The sequence below is a fragment of the Scardinius erythrophthalmus genome, assembly GCF_964197995.2.
Source record: "Scardinius erythrophthalmus genome assembly, chromosome: 17".
NCBI lineage: Eukaryota > Metazoa > Chordata > Actinopteri > Cypriniformes > Leuciscidae > Scardinius > Scardinius erythrophthalmus.
The window spans coordinates 18,032,065-18,052,032 of NC_138237.1; the positions used below are offsets into that span (position 1 = coordinate 18,032,065).

General features: G+C 37.2%; 1 protein-coding gene across 2 annotated transcripts in view; it reads left to right on the plus strand.

Moving 5' to 3' along the window:
- The window catches only part of gria4b (glutamate receptor, ionotropic, AMPA 4b), a gene marked incomplete at both ends in the record, with an annotated part of 110,391 nt that overhangs the window by 78,350 nt on the left and 12,073 nt on the right, over positions 1-19,968 (plus strand). For both annotated transcript variants that reach the window (XM_081390169.1, XM_081390170.1), the window contains 4 exons: positions 1,636-1,740; positions 4,109-4,219; positions 6,787-6,993; positions 7,951-8,324. In XM_081390169.1, coding sequence (XP_081246295.1) covers positions 1,636-1,740; positions 4,109-4,219; positions 6,787-6,993; positions 7,951-8,324 — 797 coding nt within the window. The remainder of the gene's footprint in view (positions 1-1,635; positions 1,741-4,108; positions 4,220-6,786; positions 6,994-7,950; positions 8,325-19,968) is intronic.

Consider the following 19,968-nt stretch of genomic DNA (forward strand, 5'->3'; position numbering starts at 1 on the left):
AGGTTACGTTAATTCAACTTTATTAAAACTGAATGGCAATTTGCACTTCCAAAAGTCATACATTTGTGGAAATAAACGAATATACAAATTTATTTTAAGAATAATTAAATAAAACATAAAAGGCAAAGGGAGATCAGAACATTTAATGAAAAAAAAAAACGGGTTTTGTACATGGCAGACAGGGGAGCGTAGTCGAAAGCCGGACGATAAAGGTCGGTAAACGGAATCAGGATACATCCACAAATCCAGAGGAGCAAAGAAACTAAATAGCAGACAAATCAAAGGAAAAACTAAGGTGTGCAAGCGGTTACCAAACATTTTTTTTCTCATTGAGTTTCCAAAAAAGGAAAAAACATTAACGTGCAACAAGTCTATGCGCTTAAGTCGCTGTCTGTTTGGTTTCCATGGTGACGTGTCATTGCTTGTTACGTGACACACCGCAGCCACAACAGCGCTGAATGAATGATGATCTGCTTTTATGTCATTTTTCCTTTTTTACATTTGTTAGCTATGGCATGCAATATCTGATATTCCGATTGTCAAATATATGCAACGCAATATATATATATATATATATATATATATATATATATATATATATATATATATATATATATATAACGCAAAGTATTGCAAGAAAAAAGGCAAAATTAATGCGATCTTAAGACAATTTTTTTAAATACTCGGCGGGCCGGATTAAACAGCCTAACGGGCCGCATGTGGCCCGCGGGCCGTAGTTTGCCCACCCCTGTGATAGAGGGCCATGGCTGAACAGAACAGTAATCGGGCGATCTGAAAAATGCGAAATGTCCAAATTTGAACTGATGGAAATTGGAAAATGACAGGGGAAATGGAAAGGAAACTATAAGGATGGAGAGAGCGAGAACCAAAGCAGAAAACAAGACGGATAGTGAAACAGTGAGAGCAAGAGAGAGAAGTGTGATGTTGTGTAGGGCAGGGTTTCTCAAACTTGTTTTAATCCAAGAACCCCTTTTTGTAACACCAAACTGTTCTCAGACCCCAACACTCCACCTCCCAAACAAATATATATATATACATAAAACAATGTATAAAAAAACAATTGTTTATCTCGCTGAGTAATTTAAACTAGCTATTAACAGTACTTGAATACTGTCGCTTATGTATGCGTCAGTAATCACGACGTGCATGTCAAACATGTAAAAATACTATGAATAACTGAATCTTGAGTGTTTTATCAGCAGGAAATTGCTTAATTGCTTTTAATTAAACACAGATTAATAAGAAATAAATTTTAATTTGTCTCTCCCACGTTTTCATTACTAAAAGAGTCCGGGCAGAACATATGAGCCTTTAGTATATTTATACTTAGTCCTGATGTGAGCTCAACAATTTAGAGAATTATGTCGCTGATGATTTGGCTCTGTATCGCTTGCAGTGGTTTTCAGATTTTCAGATTTTTATTCACAGTTCAAAGAATTTTCTGGTTATGTTAGATGGGATCCCCGTTTGAGAAACACTGATGTGGGGTAATACTTCCAGAAGAAAGTGATGTTAAAGTTCAAGAAAGTAAGCGAATGTGTAAATGAAAGTGTTTCGAGGTGCTTTGCAGTGGTTGGATAAGCTGTAATGACATTGTTTATCACTGTAATCCAGGTGCGCCTCCAAGGATTAACAGGAAATGTCCAATTCGACCACTACGGGCGCAGAGTCAACTACACAATGGATGTTTTCGAATTAAAAAGTAACGGCCCCAGAAGGGTAAGATGTCATTCTTGTCGTGAGCATTGTAGAGGTCAAATTTCATTTTTTGTAATACGTCCACTTTGATATTGTATATCTGACTTAAAAATGTGCTTGTTAGGGTGTTTCTGTCTGTATTCATCTTTGATTCTGAGAAAGTGTAACCATGCTTTGCTTTTGCTCTGTCTCTCTACATCTGTCGAGTGTCATTTCAGTCTAATTCATTGTCTTTCTCGATGTGCTTAACGCTCTGTGCTTCACTTGATGCAGCTGTTTCTGTGAGAACAATCCCAGGAGACCCTGATGAGTCTTTATTATTTTATAGTCAGCGTTTTCTTTCTGTGCAATGTAACATCTTTTACTTATCTTACAATACTTCAACGCATACTCATTTCACGCATACTGTATATGCATCTCTTTAAATGGTGAAAACAGCCATTTTAGATGCCTTTTAAACCCATTTGAATCATTGGCCATGTACACACTGCAGTTAAATTTGGTTGTCAATTCACCTTTTAGTGTTTAATCCTGTTCTGTACACACACACTTCAGTAATTTTCAGTATCTACAACCAAATTAACCACTGAAAAAAGCAGGTACTGAAATCCGCATTTACAAAAATTCTATGCAGTGTGTACGGAACCAAACTAAACAACTGTCTGAGATGTTTCTCTCTTCTGTGTGTGCGGTGCAAGAAATCCCAGGGAAAGCAGCACGAGCCTTGACTCATTCTTGTTGCCAGATCTTGCTAGAAAAATGGTGAACAAGAACAAGCCCATAATAAATCGAAATGCTGTATGCTGAAAATAATACCGAAATATCACGACCTGTAACTGCTCGCTTTAATAAACGCTTTAATAAACTTCGTAAACGCGGTCGCTTTGTGAGCCAAGCTTAAACAACAAGCCCAAAAACGCTTATAATAAGTGGACATGGCAACATGCTCTGTGAAGCAGCCTTTACAAGCATAAACAAAACACAAGTTAACTTTGCTAAACATAACGAGTCTTTTGTCTTACTTTGGTCAGAATAGCTGATTCCAAACACGCAAGACGCTGGATCATTGATACATCTCAGTTTTGGGAGTGAGTCGTAGTCCGATAATTTGTATTAAAAAAAAAAAGTAAATAAATAAGTCCCAACTGGATTAAAATTTTATATTGCTAATTTAAATAGATTGTATGTTATTAAATAGTGACAAAATTGTCTGAGAAGTTTGCAGTTATTTACAACCAAAATGTACAGTTTTTAAAATAATACACAAATGTCTGCCTTGAATGGTCTGGTGGTTTTAGCTGGAGAGCTATGTACGCACCAAAAGGCCTCGTGTCACACACCTTCTAAAGTTATGAGGAGCCCTCTGCCTCTGGCGTGCTTTATGGAGTGTGGCGGCTCCTGGCTGCTGTTGAGCAGTGCACCGGGGGAAGAGTGATGGGAAAAGGAGAAGGAGGGGAGCACAGGAACGAGCCGCCAGGGCTTGGCAGTCATTTATCAGGCAGTCGTGAGCCCCGCTTTAGGCGGATGCTGGAGCCTGGCTCTTCTTTCTCCCGTTCATCTGGGTTTCGTAAGGACAGGACACGGCACACGCCGCTGCTCGTGTCTATTCTGCATGGCAGTTTTTCATCCCACAGCAAAATGTTACACGCAGCAACATTTAAGCTACCAACATAAAAACATTCCTATTTAGCATCTACATAATAACTTACAGTATAAATTTGAACTACCGTTCAAAGGTTTTTGAAAGAAGTCATTTATTTGATTAAAAATATCAACTATTTTAATATATTTTAAAATGTAATTTATTCATTTAATGGCAAAGCTTATTTTCAACAGCCATTACTCCAGTCTTCAGTGTCACATGATCCTTCAAGAAAATATTTATTATTATCAATGTTGAGTTTTTTTTTTTTTTTTTTTTGAATTCTTTGATGAATGAAAGTTTAAAAGAACAGCATTTATTTAAAAAAGAAATTTTGGAAAATTACAAATGTCTTTACTGCCACGTTTAAACCATGCTAAAATAATGTATGTTTCTTTAAAAAAAAAAAAAAGCTAACCCCAAACTTTTGAACGGTAGTTTATTTTCTCTGAAAGTTTTAAAGGATAGTTCGTCCAAAAATGATAGTTCAAAAACCCATATGACTTTTTTCTTCTGTGAAACACAAAATAAGATATGTAAAATGTATTTTAAGCTGGTTTTTTGTGGACCCCATTAACTTTTATCGTATGGACAGTGTGCAAGATAAAGGATGAATAGTTAGCCCGATTTAGACATCAAATTATTTCTGCTCATTTACACACACTTACCCAAATGAGCAGGCTTGAATGTATTCACTCGCTCTCTGTCGGGTCTGGAGTCTCATTCTCATCACTGTCCCATCTCCAGATCGGATATTGGAATGATGCTGATAAGTTGGTTCTGACCCAGGATCAAGCCTTACTTCCCAATGAAACATCTGGCATGGAGAACAGAACCGTGGTTGTGACGACTATTATGGTGAGTAGCAGCATTTCCTGAGACTGACACATTTTACAATTTTTGTTTGTCCTCCATCTGAAAGCTTCCATATACCAAAAGTCCCTCTCATTCACATGGTGAAAAAATGAATTTTCGGAGATGAATTTCTTCATAACATGCACGCACAAAGATTATGATCTGCAAACACTGCAGAAATTCACAGCCGCGCTGTGCTGTTCATCAAAGCACATTTTCTCTCTGTGACCTGTCAGTCATACTGCTGTCCATCTAGATAACCCAAATGTTTTTACTTGTGCTGAATAGCATCTCTCAACATTGCTGTGTAAATGTGTGCTGCCATGGCATTGTGAATACGCCGTGTGCATCATGTGCCTTCTCACCTACTGTCAAAAAGTTACCAGAACTGATGTCTTGGACTGTATTTTGTTTTCTTACTTTAGTCGACTGTAATCTTATGTCAAAACACTGCATGAATGGGATACATTCTGTATTTTGTGTTTCCTATACATTTTGGAGATCGTAAATTACAGTATTGTCAATGTTTATGCACTGATTCAAGGATTTAGTGGACGTTCAGACACATAATTGGTAAATGCTAAGGTTTTGGAGTGTAGCACCTGAAGCCAAATCCTCCTCTTTTCAGCCCCTGGTGAGGAACCCCTTATTAAGAAACTGAACAGATGATGGACTCTGCAGAGGTGAAATCAAGAACTTACTGAAGCATGGACAGGCAGAGAGACAAATCAGGACTGAGGGCAAAAACATGGATACTACTACCTGAGGCAAAATGAAAGGAACAATGAGAAATCGAGCTGTGGACGAAGACAAAGTCAAGCTCTAATAAGCAACTCAATCATGAATGGAGAAGATGTGATGCCAGAATTGGAAAACTGGATGGACACATGGAAGCCAATTGAAGTCTTTTCTTTAGCATTTATATCACATGTATCGAAACAGAAGAACCAGGTTTTTAGAGCATGCAGGTTTTGTATATATAGCAAGCTGTACATAAAATCGTCATTACTGTCCATTTGCATTTATTAAGCATATCATGGATATCCATCAGGAATTCTCATTTTCCCATTGTGCTATATACTTCGTATTTATAGTAGCCTCAGACTGCTCTAAAAGTACTGTTCACTCAAAAAAGAAAATGATTATGATCCTCATGTCTTTTCAAACCTGTATGGCTTTCTTCTGTGGAATTCAAAAGAAGTTTTGAAGAATGTTCATGCTGCTCATTTTCCATACAATGAATGTGGATGGGGACCAAAAAAAGCACCATGAAAGTATATGTGCTATCTGAAAGTCTTTTGAAGTTATTCAATGGAATTTAAATCGCTATTTGTATTCAATGGATTATCTTGCCCTGAAAACCTTGGTTGACAGCATTCGCCTTCATTGTGTGGAAAAGTTTTTTAGGGTGAATTATTCCTTAAGTTTAGAGGTTGTGCGTGATGACGGATTTTTATTTGGTCTTTGTAAGAACATGGTTTTGTATACCTGCCTATACACCACCTCATGACGCAAGAATACAGATCGCCATGTTTGAGGCGTTACCAGCGACAAACGCTAGATTATTTTTTTCTTTTTACCTGTAGAAATACACTGCCCAGGAACATCACTGCCCTGTGCTTGTGAAAAAAGATTTGAAGAGAAGGCTGCATTCTCATACATCAAACAAATTTGAGATGAAACGGATCTTCCGTTGACATTCAGTTCGGAGAGCTCTATTTGCTGTGTGTGAAATATTTAATTCTCCCTACTGGGCTTTCTGCCTTTCATCATTTTAGGGTAGCCATATGGCTTAGAAAATATTTGTAAAAAGGGGAAGCAGGTTTTCAGGATTTTTATGTAAATGTTCTGCTGTTTCCTTGCAAGTAAACATTTCTATTTGCTGCTGTACAGCACCTGTATTGTTTTAGATATTGTTTGGTATGACAGTACATCATACTGATGACTAAGAATGACTAAAACTGTAATCCTTTATAGGCTTCAGCAATGTAAATTTTAAAGTTATGAGCGAAGTTCTGCACCCTTTTGTGTAACAGATTTGCATAGCAGTTTCCTGTTAAAATGTTTGAAGCCATGCAATGCAATTGTAATAAATTGTAGTCATGAATTTTATGGGTCAGTTATTATTGCTTTGAATCATGTATAGTACATAGTGCACATTTGGTGTGCTTTTTATGATATCTTAATGCTTGTATGAACCGTATTGTTATGGTTTCATACACATCTACCCTGAAAATCTTTATTGTTTTTATTAAGGAATGTGGAGAATATTGACTCATGTTCATTTAAAAAAGCAATATGTCCTTATTTCAATAGTTTCTTTATGGCTAACATTTGATTAGTAAATCAATCATATACTGTACATGCGAACATAATGGCTTTAATTATCTTTAATAACTCTTCTAAAACAGCTATATTTGTCTATAACTCCACAATATATCATATTTAGAATATAGAATGCTAATGAAATATTACGGCATGGCTGAATTTCAGCACTTTAAACATTTTGCTGGTTTACAAAAGTGTAACATGTTGCCCATTGAAAGTACTTTGTTGTTTTGTTCGTTCAGGAAGGGCCGTATGTAATGCTGAAGAAGAACTGGGAGTTGTACGATGGGAACGAGAAATATGAGGGATACTGCGTGGATCTGGCATTTGAAATTGCTAAACACATTGGTTTCAAGTACCAGATATCCATCGTGCCAGATGGAAAGTATGGAGCTCGGGACCCAGAGACAAAGATCTGGAACGGGATGGTTGGGGAGCTGGTGTACGGGGTAAATTATTTATCTCTTACTTTTTGCAATCTTCTGACTTCAGCATACAACCAGTATGAGTTTCTTTCTTCTGTTAAACACAAAAGATATTTTAAAGAATGTTGGTAGCCAGACAGGTGACGATAGCCATTGACTTCCATAGTATTTTTTTTTTTTTCTATGTAAGTCAATGGCTACAGCCAACTGTAGCAATTTTTCAGTAAACGTTAAGTTCTGTGTCTGGTGAAGAGGAAAAAAAGAAAGACAACAACCTTTCAGAGGATGATGTTTATTAATGAACACTGCATACAGCCAATGCTTGTCATCTTGTAGATTTTTGCTGAGCCCTGGAAAACGCAACCCAGACGTTTTTTTTTTTTTCTTCCTCTTGAAAGTGTCGGGCAGTTATGAGAAACTTTAATTTCTTTTTTGGATTAGTCTTACGCAGCCCTGACAAGGTCTAAAGTGTCACTAAGTCACCAACAATAATCTAGTTTTTGGATTTACCATGCAGCAAAACGTGCAGGCAGACTTTAGACTCTACAGTTTTTTCTCTCTAGTCCTGTAAGCATTTTTCTTTTTCTTTGCATTGATTAGTTTATCCCTCTCCCCAAAAACTAAACCTCAGTATTAAGCCTCTTGGATTAACTGCTTGGATTTTTTTACATTAATATGCAAAGCCTTGTACAATTAGAGAAGTTGTAAAATGTGATGCAAGGAGAGGGGGAAATCAGTAGATTATGCTTTATTTTCTCTTTTTATTCACTCCTTTCTCCTCTGAATATAATATTCAAATATGAGATCTCAGCTTTGAATATAAAAACTGCAAATATTTAGTGTTGCATCGGCTTATCCAGTCAAATGGCTTAGTTAATAAACTTAGCAATGTCATTACGTCTGTTTTGTTTTTAAACAAGTGTGCACAGGAATTGATTAAAGACAAAGATTAATATGAAACATACTTTTCTTTTGTTCTAGAAAGCGGAAATCGCTGTGGCCCCATTGACTATCACTTTGGTCCGGGAGGAGGTCATAGACTTCTCGAAACCCTTCATGAGCTTGGGCATCTCCATCATGATTAAAAAGCCCCAGAAATCCAAGCCGGGCGTCTTCTCCTTTCTGGACCCGCTGGCCTACGAGATCTGGATGTGCATTGTGTTCGCCTACATAGGCGTTAGCGTAGTGCTCTTCCTGGTCAGCCGCTTCAGCCCGTACGAGTGGCACACCGAGGAGCCCGAGGAGGGCACTGACGGTCTGCCTAGCGACCAGCCCCCCAATGAGTTTGGGATCTTCAACAGTCTCTGGTTCTCCCTGGGAGCCTTCATGCAGCAGGGTTGCGACATCTCGCCCAGGTCAGCAAACTTAAAACACCAAAGAAAAATGTATTGACATATATTGCAGTGGAAATGAACACAGTTAATGTCTCTGATATGGTCATATCTGATACCTGAAATAGAGTCATTGCTGTAGTTTCCATAGTGATTTGATGACGAGTTTTGTCCGAGTCTGAATTAAAGAACACACAGGCAAGCCAAGTGGGAGAACTTGCATTAACACTCAGTGTTTATTCATCGTGTCTGCTTTGGATCTTTGGGGAGCGGGAAAACAACCAATCACAACCGGCATCACTAAGAACATTTACATGCACAATTATAATCCAGCTACTGTGTTTTTTTGTAGTTGAGCTGCTGTCTCTCCAAGTATACACTACCATTCAAAAAGATTTTACTTTTTATTGAAATGTATACTTTTATTCAGCTAGGATGCATTAAATTGATCAAAAGTGACAAAGATGTTTCAAATGTTTCAAAAGATTTCTATTTAAAAAGAAATTTTATCAAATAAATGCAGCCTTGGTGAGCAGAAGGGAGACTTCTTTCTAAAACATTAAAATAACTTTTGAATGGTAGTGTACATGACACATTTGAAGGATTAAATACATGACAAATTATTGTTGTTGTACTTCAACTGAAATCGAATGGAGTGTATGTAAACGTGTTTACTGATGTGGTCATTTTCCATTTGTATTTAGCAAGTGTCAGTCTAAAAAGGGCAGTTCACCCAAAAATGATGTTATGTTCTAAAACAAGATATTTTTGGGAATATCCATTATCCATTTAAAGAAATTTTGTGGAGTTCAATATTGTTTGAATATTGATAGTAAGTTCAATATTGCTTTGGACCCCATTGACATTCATTGTATGGACAAAATCAATTGAAACATTCCTCAAAATATCTTCCTTTGTGTTCCACAGAAGAAAGTCAAACAGGTTTTGAATTTTCATTTTTGGGTGAATTATCACTTGAAACTTACTCTGTATTTACTGAATACATCACCCTTGTCTCACCTGTTCCTCAGTAAGTTATTGAGGCGTCATCCCACTTTGCACCTTGATGAATTTCACCGTTAGTGAAGCCAGAGGGCGGTCCGGTGTGCTCCGGAACAAGGCGATCGTTCATTGCCCCATTGCTCTGTCCCGTTGATGTCCACATATTGCTCGTCTGTCCTGCCGGCTACTTCTCAAATCTCACGGGAAATGTGCTAGTCATTCATCGTTACTCTGTGTGACAGTTTGTTTTTGTTATTTGTCTCTTGCTCCGTCCTTCGCCTGCGGGTTTAAAACATTGGGCTCGTTGCGGCTCTTGCTCTCACTTACACACCCTCTCTTTTCTCTGTGTAATAAGCACCTGCATGACCACGATAGAGCTCTTTAAGAAGTGTTATCAAGAGAAGAGAGAAAAAAACAGGCTTTATTTTTCAGCCCCCACCAGATAAGAAATCACTCATGACAGGCCAAGGGGAAGAGAAGAGCAGTAAAAAGCACAGCACATGGAGGAAGACAGCAGGTACTTAGAGAGCCGTCAAAACCATAGTGTCTATCTTCACTGCTCTATAGCCTGAACATCACAGTGCTGTAGAGGGCCTATGGTTTTAGATTTGGCTTAAGAGGACCCATTTAGGACTTATAAGAATCATGCACTTCATCGTTTTTGCATACAACTAATAAGGATTCATGAATTGGATAGGAGCTAATAAGCGGTGAAAAACAGCAGAAAAAAGCACTTCTATTCATTTTCTTTAGTACATGCCATTAATTCTCTTTAGTCAGCGTTGTGCCTTTACCTCAGTGTTCTTGATATAGACAAGATGACGCAGTTGCACAGCAGCGTTACCCAGGTGCCGGTACTTGTCCTTTCCTTCTCCTCCTCCTCTTCCCTGTCTAATAGCCTACTGGTTATTCAAATGTGCAGATTTGCTTTCTTTTTCTTAAGCACTTTATAGCTTTATGCATATTTAACAGCTAAAGTGTGTAATTTTTTGATGGTAAAATACTTTGTCCTATCCCACAGCACTGTACTGATTGATATTCATTTTCACATTCCATTTTCTTGGAGCATAATGGAGCCAAACCCATCTGTCACAGGACAGTTTATAGCCTAAGACAGGGGTTTTCAAACTGGGCTCTGGGAACTTTCCAAGCAGTTGCTAGGAGGGCAAGTTTTTAACCGTAAGAAATAAAAACCAAAGTAGCACATATTTTTTGTGAAAAACGTTTGTAGTTTTTCACCATCCTGTTAGTGTAGATAAAAAATGATACACATTTAATATAATGAAAAGTAGCCTACATGTTTTCCAGATCAAGATGTTGTCTTCATAATATCACAATTAATATTTGAGTTAATATTAATATGTGTTAAGTAGTTGTATATAGGAAAATAATAATGTTTGATTGTTGTTGTTGTTATTATTATTATCACTAATATTATTATTATTATTCGTTTCAGATTTAGTAATAATAATACTGGTACTAATAATAATAATAATACTATTTTGTTGTTGTTGTTATTGTTATTTGTTTTGGGTTTAGTAGAATGACAAAACCATTTATTAAATTTTGCAATCATCATGTCGTCATAATATAGCACTTAGAAAAATTTTTCCACAGTATTAATTAATCTTTATACAGGAAGATACAGTATTGCTGCCTTTATATTTTAGCAAGTGGATCATCACATTTAAGAAAAGTTTGTTATACGTTATTATATTCTATTTTTGTGATGCTAGAAGTGCAGAAATCATACACTTCAGCTTTGGTGGTGTGATAAGAATCATTTACCATTGAAATATTGATTCACTGCACTGGTAGATTAAGGCATTGATTTTGTCATTTTGAGGCATTTTATTTTATTATAATAATGTTTTACTGTCAATCCGCATGTAAATAATTCAGTTTCATTTAGCGCCACTCTATTACATGTATACTTCTTGTTCACAGTTTGTAGGGGAGATGGTTGATGAGGATGATGTGGGAATGATGGGTATGAAAATGCTGAGAGCGTGTTGTGTGATGGGGCCGGACAGGGTCATAACTCTTGCCTGTTTTCCCTGTCGTGTTTTTGGCTCAGGCGGGCTGGCAGGTGTCATCAGCAGACAGGTAGAGCATCTTCCTGGGCCTCGGAAACAGCCAGCATCTGGCGTGTGCGCTATTGTGCTGATTTTGTAGTTGTAATGCATGTGGGCAGCAGACCCTATCAGACATGGGAAGATTAAAAAAAAAACTAATTTTCAGATTCGAACACATGCAGCCTCGGTGAATGGAATTGCATCACGGGATGAACGGGGAATTAAGATATGCTAATGATAGTCATAGGTTCGGTATGCTGCTTGTAAGATTGGGTCGCGAGTTTTAAAACCTTTCGATAAGCCTTTTCTTGAAGTGTCAAGTCCTTGAAGTGCTTCGGTTGCACTGGCTGGGTAATATTTATTAAAGTGTGTGTGAAGCTGGCAAATGTTTATAAGAATGCTTGTGTTTGCAGGTGTGGGATGTATGGAAAATGTGAGGCTGCTGTTGGTCAAAATAAAATATTTTCTTTTTTTCTTAGCATCTATGACAGGATTTCGTCTCTCGTTTTACAAACATGTTTTTTTTTCTGGTATGTCAAAGAACACTTTTTTTTCTTTTTTTTTTCTTTGTCTCTCTCTATCCCCCTCCCTCTATCCCCCTCTCTCTTGCTTTCTTCTTCTGTTCCTACTTTTGTGTTTTATGGTCGATCTTGCTCCAGTAATTGCCTCTATTCACTGACTTCTTTTATTCCTCAGATGGCTTGGGAACGATTGTAGGGCTAGAAGGAAAGAGAGATCATGGGAGTGATGTAAGGATATGATTGACTCACCAGGCCAGTGCTGTAACAGTGACGGAAATGAGAGAAAGGCGATTACGCTACAGCAGAGGAAGCTTTGCCCCAGGTTTTCTCCATGCCAAAATGATCGTTTCAGCCCACAAATCATTTATCTACATAAGACACTCTGGGATAAAAGTTGATACCCTTGAACTGTAATTTCCTTTTTAGATTTATGACTATATACAGATGAAACGCATCCCTGAAGTAGCATGTGATATGTGCTGCATTACAAGTAATGCATGTGACATAGTCAGATGATGCCACAAATAATGCCATTAAATCTGACCTTTTCAAACAAGATAACGTAATTTTTTCATCATTATTTTTTTTACAGACAAGTGCAGTTGAATACCTCTCTTTTCTCCATGTTAGAAGCAATAGGGGCATTGTGCGCATGACATGCATTGTAGGAGCAGGCCATGATGGGTAGTGTTCTAGACTAGAGATTGTGTGTCATGGTCTGTGACGTTTGGATTTATTTTCTAAAAGCTATTGGTGCTTTAGTGGAATCCAGTCAAACTTGTTTTTTGTAGTGGACAATAGTTTGTCTGTTGTCTCAGAGCAGCGGTGGATTTTTCTGCCCTTGAACTCACAGGTGCAACCGCTCTAAATTCAGCTGTTGTCATGACAGTAGACCCTTTTCACATTTACAGGTTTCTCAGAAGCGGAAGTCATCATAGTTGGGTAAACCTTTATAGCGGTGAATGAGAGAACACATTAATTGCATTTTTTGTGTTCCCATTTGCTTTAAATAGCTAAAGTAAAACTCCACAATAGTGTTTTCACAACTTTCAAAAATTGAAAAAAAAAAACAGAGAGATTGATAATGGCAGTCAGAAGAGAGAAAGATGTCAATATGACCATCACTCCCACAGCCGCTGTATTAGAAACACCTTCACAGCAGCGTTAACTTTTTTTTTGTAATTTGATGCAAAGGTAATATAATACAAAGTATATGGTTATAAATGTACATTAAACTAAAATTCAAATATAAACAAAATTGCAGGATTTACGATGCTGATGACCGTTCAAACATCGCAGTCTGTAAAAAGGGTCCATTGGTGTGAGTCTTGTTTTTTTGTTTGTTGTGAATGAGATGGAGAATAAAAAGGACAGCTGTTAAGACAGTTTGGTCACACTTTAGTTTAGGGTCCAATTCTCACTATTAACTAAATATTAACTATGACTTTTGCCTCACTAAACTCGTAATTACTGATTATTAATAGTAAGTAAAGTAGTTGTTAAGTTTAGGTATTGGGTAGGATTAAGGGATGTAGAATAAGATCATGCAGAATAAGGCATTAATATGTGCTTTATAAGTACTAATAAACAACCAATATCCTAGTAATGTGCATGCTAATAAGCAACTAGTTAATAGTGAGAATAGGATCCTAAACTAAAGTGTTACCGATCATTTTTGTCAGAAATGGAACACTCAGGGGAGAGAAGCATTGTTTCCAGCCGTTTTGATTCTTGAGTAAATACACTGATTCCACAATTAAAAAGTCATGAAATGCAAAAGTGAGTGATATAGCCTAGGGGCCCCAGGCAGCCACAAAGGGAATGCTAGAAGTTCAACAGAATTATTGTTGAATTATTTTTATGTTGTTGGTTTTTTTTTTATTGCATTAATATTGATTAAATATTATAGACCTTATGCGCCAGAGAAACGAGGGCGCCGCCATCTTTAGAATATTGTCTTTGAACTTCCGTTTTTGCGGTCGCTCTGTATATTTCAATGGCATTGCTGTCCAGGAGTAATTAGCTTTTGAAGGGGATTTACTTAATGTAAAGTTAATGAAAGTTATCATGAGGATTGTAATGTTTAAAACAGATGTCTTAACAAATGTCAGTAGACCGGGAAGATTTTAAAACGAGCCGTTCATTTATAAATAGCAAGATCGCTGTGAAAATACAACGCTGAAAAGGGGCGGGGCTACAAAAGGTCAATAGAAGGTTCAAATAATAATTTCTCATACAGATACGTATAAATGGGTTATGCATATAAAAATATATACTATAACATTCAAAAGTCTGGGGTCAGAGGAAATTGTTTTTAAAAAGAAATGAATACTTTTATTCAGCAAGGATGTATTAAATTGATTAAAATAAATACTGTTGTTTTTAACTGTTATATTCATCAAAGAATCCTGAAAAATATATATATTAAGCAGCACAGCTGTTTTCAACATTGATAATAATAAGAAAAGTATCTTGAGCACCAAATCGGCTTATTAGAATGATTTCTGTAGGATCATGTGACACTGAAGACTGGAGTGATGAGTAATGAAAATTCAGCTATGCTAACACAGGAATAAATAACATATGAAATATATTAAAATCAAAAAATTATATTTTAAATTACAATAATATTTCATAATGTTGTCCTATTTTTTTGATCAAATAAATGCAGCCTTGGTGAGCATAAGAGATCCCTTAAAAGACATTAAAAGACCCCAAGTTTTTGAACAGTAGAGTAGATACTTTTTTATTTAATTTTAGAAAGTGGATCATCATATTCTTGACATCAAAACATTGAAAATCTCTGATATAGCCTCTGTAAATGCATACAAACTATGGGGATAAATACTTGACCACTTCCAATGTAAAAAATACCTTCTATTTTCAATGAGAAACTGTTTCAGCGTAGCGCAATTTACAAGTAACACGTTCAAGTTTCTGTAATGTTTAGGCCATACTGAGACATCCAGGTGTCTGAAGACGCCACATGCTGTATATGACAATGCCAAGAGATAGAAATTGCTTCCAAATAGGAATGGATGTATTTTTAATGAGCTAATGTAAGAGCTTGCTTTTTTTATTTTTCCAATTTGCCAGTGGAAGCAGAGATCAGTAATGTGGAGTATGATTGTGAATGACTCTAGTCTCATGCATGGAGAAATTGATTTGCAGGTATTAAATCTTAATCAGAGCAGTAGAGAGGAGGCCATGAATAAATAAAATACTGGAGGCTCACTGTGGCTGCGGGCAGTGACCTTTCCATTTGTCTACGGCATGTCAAGGTCTCTCCATTCCTTTCTCTCCCGACATCTCTCTCTCTCTCTCTCTCTGACTCCCTCCACAAGTCTACCCGGGTACACCTTTACGAACCTTTCAGAATGTTATTTAAATTCACCAAGCATTCTTTTGCTCAAATACACACATGCTGATGTGTTCTTTTCGACGAGAAATCTGCATGAAAGCGGCGTAGTGAGTAATGCCTAGTCTCACTGACAGTAACACATCCCGTTTCACAGCTCTAATGGCACTCCTTTGATAATAAGCTGCTTTGAGGGATACACTGGTAGTAGTTTGCTTATTTTGTGCTTGTGAGTATGTGTGAAATCCACAGAGACGGTTTGATTCTTATCATTGAGCTGTGATCAGAGGGTCTGTAATACAAGAAATGACATTATGAGGACCAGAGAGAAATCCTATTTGTTCATGGATCATATGTCTTTATGAATGATACTGTATGCCAAGCGGCAGGGCATCAGAGCGGGCCGAGGGGTGACTCACTGGTTTCGCGTCCACTCAATTTAGGCTCTTATTAAATTGCCTTTGTCTCATGAAGTCAAATCGATTAGCCACTGTTAGCGCGAGCCCCGGCACATCTGATACCCGGACGTCACCGGGCCTGAATGGTGCGTCTGCATGCAGGTTAGTGTTTAGCAGTGACTAATTCTCTTGGATTTTAAGTTACACGGTGTTCTCTGATTCAAACCTCAGGAGGGTGACGGGCGGCCCACCTTGAGTCCATTCTTAAAAGCTAATTATTATAATAACCTCTGCGTCTTAACACAGGAATGTTTCCTTGACAGAGGAAAAAGGAACACAGGCCTGCATAAATTCACAATGACATCCTGTAAACTGAAATGCATGGTGAGGTGAGAATTTAAACAGTGTTGGGATTTAACACTTCGCCCCCATCATGGTTGACGTTCCTGCCAGCCCACTCTAAATAGCCAATCTGTCTTCATGGCAACCGGTCGGAGAGATCTCCCTTTTAGTGGAGGAGACCCTCACCTACACAGAGTCAATTAAAAGATCTCTGCACTGAAAGACTGTTTTGACAGACTGAGTTTTATACTATAATATACTGAAGATTACAGTACCTTCTGTAGGGTCACTATAGACCTGATTTTTATGGAAGCTTGTTTCTGCCACAGAATATTTTTTTTTTAAAGATAATAAAACTTTATTTCTCTTTATTTTAAATTTACATTTATTTATTTATTTTTAGTCAGAATTGCATGATAAAAAGTCGCAATTTCAATCAAAGTCAATTGTGAGTTGCGCAATTCTGACTTTTTCTTGCAATTGCGACTTTACTGTACGTCTCGCAAATTCTGACTTTTTCCCCCGGAATTGTGAGATATAACTCCGAATTGCAAGTTATAAAGTCCATTTCTGGGAAAACTTTTTTTTTTCTTAGTTTATATCTCACAATTCTGACTTTATAACACACAATTGTGACTTTATAACACACAATTGCGATTGTATTTCACGCAATTCTGACTTTAACTCGCAATTGCGACTTTATAACACGCAATTCTGAATTAAAAAGAATTGTGAGATGTAAAATCACAATTGTGAAAAAAAAAGTCAGAATTGTGAGATAAAAAGTCACAATTACCTTATTTATTTTTTATTCTGCTGCGGAAACAAGCTTCCATAGATTTTAAAAAGAAACGTTCAACAAAAAAAGTTTTGTTATTTATTAACTCACCATCATGTCTTCATTTTTTTTCAGGATGTTTTTATGGATAGAAAGAATAACAACATTTATTTGAAATATAAATATTTTGTAACATTGTAAATGTCTTTACTGTCACTTTTGGGGTCCGTTTACGTGACACTGTTGTAACGGAAAGCAGATGATCAGGTCTGCCTTTGTGTTGATCAATCAAATCTAATCAACAAACAAAAGGTACTGATTAACCCCTCAAAACAAAACAACAGTGTTAGCAGATGCTCGGTCAGGTCCCCTGAGTTAATCTCATCAACTCAAGAAGATATTCACACTGAAAACGAAGGACAAAGTTCGCCACGCGGTTCCACGTGTGCACGACTCTGCATACACACACACAAAACACAGACTCCTTATCATGCCCGACCACTTGTGGTCAAAATTACCTTTTTAAAATGTTTAAAATGTATTTCTTGCTGTGCTTATGATACTTATACCCGAAATACGATATCTATAAGCTTTATTGATATGTAATCAGTTTAATATGCATGTAATCACGAGAAATCCTGTTTCTTTGTGTTGTTGACTAACAGAATTGTCATTCGCGGTATTGTTTTGTTCAGAAGAACACAACGGTGTTGAATATTTAGCACAGAATATTAGAGGATGCATTATTTGATTAATACCAGTTTTATAAATGTTTATGAACGAAGTTTATTCCGCCAGCATTAGTTAGAAGAGGCGTGTACCTTTCCAAATGAAAGGACATGACCACAATACGTCCTCCCAGGCGATTGGGTCACGCACGCAAGGGGGCGTGACTTGAGCTCCTTCAAAACACAGCGGGCTCTCTCACCTCTCTCTCTCACCTCGCTCTCATCCTTCCTCCTCTTCTACCGGCGCGACGCTTCCCCGAGGAACATCCCGGAAGGCCTCGGACAAACACATGTTCGAGTCGTAGCAGCCGTTCCTTTGCAACTAAGTTATATTTGCCTCTTCCTTCACGGAAGATGAAGACGAACTTTCTCGGTAACGTTACATTTCAGTGAGCCTTTTCAAGCTTCCCGCGACACCGGAAGACGCAGTCGAAACAGGACCTCGTCCGCGCTTTCAGCATCAACCAAACAGAGAACAGACTTGCAAGTATATTTATCTGATAATAGCTGCTTTTCTGGGGTCCGGCTTTTAGGTTTCTGTATGTAACAATTACTAGCTTTCTTTCTTTCTTTCTTTCATTTCATTTTATTCTTATCACGTATGTTATTATTGTTTAAATGTTTGTTTGTGTTTATTGTTTGCATTTTTACGTACGTTTCTATTCGTAGCTCATATAATTTTTAGTCACATTTATTAAAATCCATTTATACTTTTCACTGTCTCTGTGTTTGAAAACCCACCATTCTAAAGTCAATGAAACAAAAGATCCAGCTACAAGCTCGATATTAGACTACATTCAGTAGTTTTAATTAATAAACTCAGAAGATTTGATGTCCGTGGCCAGGAGATCAAACTTTCTTGGAGTTTGTAAAGAGATAACCCTTCTTAACTGTGATAATCTCACCTTTATTCGCTGGACGAATAACGATTAGATCAGTTACAGAACCAGTTAATCTCTATAATTGATAAAATAAAGGTACATGCGACTTATGAATTATTAATACTTATTAATATTTCCACAATTCCCTATATTCTTGAGCTAATTCAAATTTACCCAAAGTCGTATTCGCTACGTTTTGGTGGAGTTATTTTAGGCAGTTTCAAACTTTATTTGGTGGGCAAAATTCAGTTTCAGTGAATGTGTATTATTGGTATTAATATTTGTAACGTTACACGCGCGTTTTGAATTGTGAGGTAAGTCGCTATAACGCGAACTCACTCAGCTGACGTTATAGGCACAAAGCCAGCTCAGCTCTTCAAATTAACAGTTTCAAAATGTCTAAGCATTTTTAATCACTGTTAAGTGCTAAAACTGCAGTTCATGACATTACATTGTGTCTCTGTAAAGACGAAGCAAAACTCTTTACAGTTAGTACATGTAATATGATTTAAACCGACTAAATGAAGACGAAGGATCTCTTTTAGGACGAGGACGTAAACCTGATCTGAACAGTGCTTCAGTTTTCAGTCGTAATAGGCCTTATACAAAACGTTAACGATAAACTCCTGGTTAGACATTGGCGTCGCGAACCAATTTTGAAAAACCTACGCATAAAATCATAAAAGGGCTATTTTGATTAATGCTTATGGGAGATGAGTAGATGATAATTCCTGCTCATAGCTGTTTGATGCATGTGTGCTCACGGCTTAAATTCACAGATGTCTAATTCCTGTCGTGCTCATAGCTCTAATTAAGTAAAACAGAAGAATAATCCCTGTTCCTGTAATGAACAGAAGATAATACCTGTTCATAGCTGTAAGTAAACAGAAGAAAAAAATTCCTGTTCACAGCTGAAATAAAACAGAAGGTCTAATTCCTGTTTTATTGTAAACCGTTTCATATATAATGTGTAGTTGGAGACCAGTTTTATGAATTAAAATAGATGATAATTCCTGTTTTCATTCTAAACCGTCTCAATGTGTAATGTAAAATGTGTAATTCCTGTAGTTACATGTTGTGAAACTCGCATTTTCCGCATGCAACAGAGCGCGAAATACTCGTGATTTCCACAGATAAAAAAATCTGCTGTCTCAATTGCTGAATCACGTCACCGACACTAGAGGGCAGCCTCTAGGTGTGTGGCAGGTTGTCAAATCACGCGCCCTACACCGACGTCATCCTGCGTAAGCGTCGCTTCCCCCTGACGTCAGCCTGCACGAGCGCAACTACGCCATCTTGTGGCGTTCTAAGATAATACCTGCTTTTAATTTCTTTTTCTCTCTGCATTCAATTTCTCTCTCACTTAACTGCATTCAAGCTTAGCTTATGCTGATATTACTTGGAGTTAGACAATTCCTTTTTCCCTGTTTCTGACTGTCACACTTTAAGTGAAGTTCGAAAAAAAAAACTTTTTTTGAATTAAAGCTTAGACTTGATTCACTCAGTTATTGATAGTCCACCCAGTCCCAGTCTGCATGTAAGTGCTTTATTGCTACCCTTTTCGTTTGATTATTTTTATAAGCAA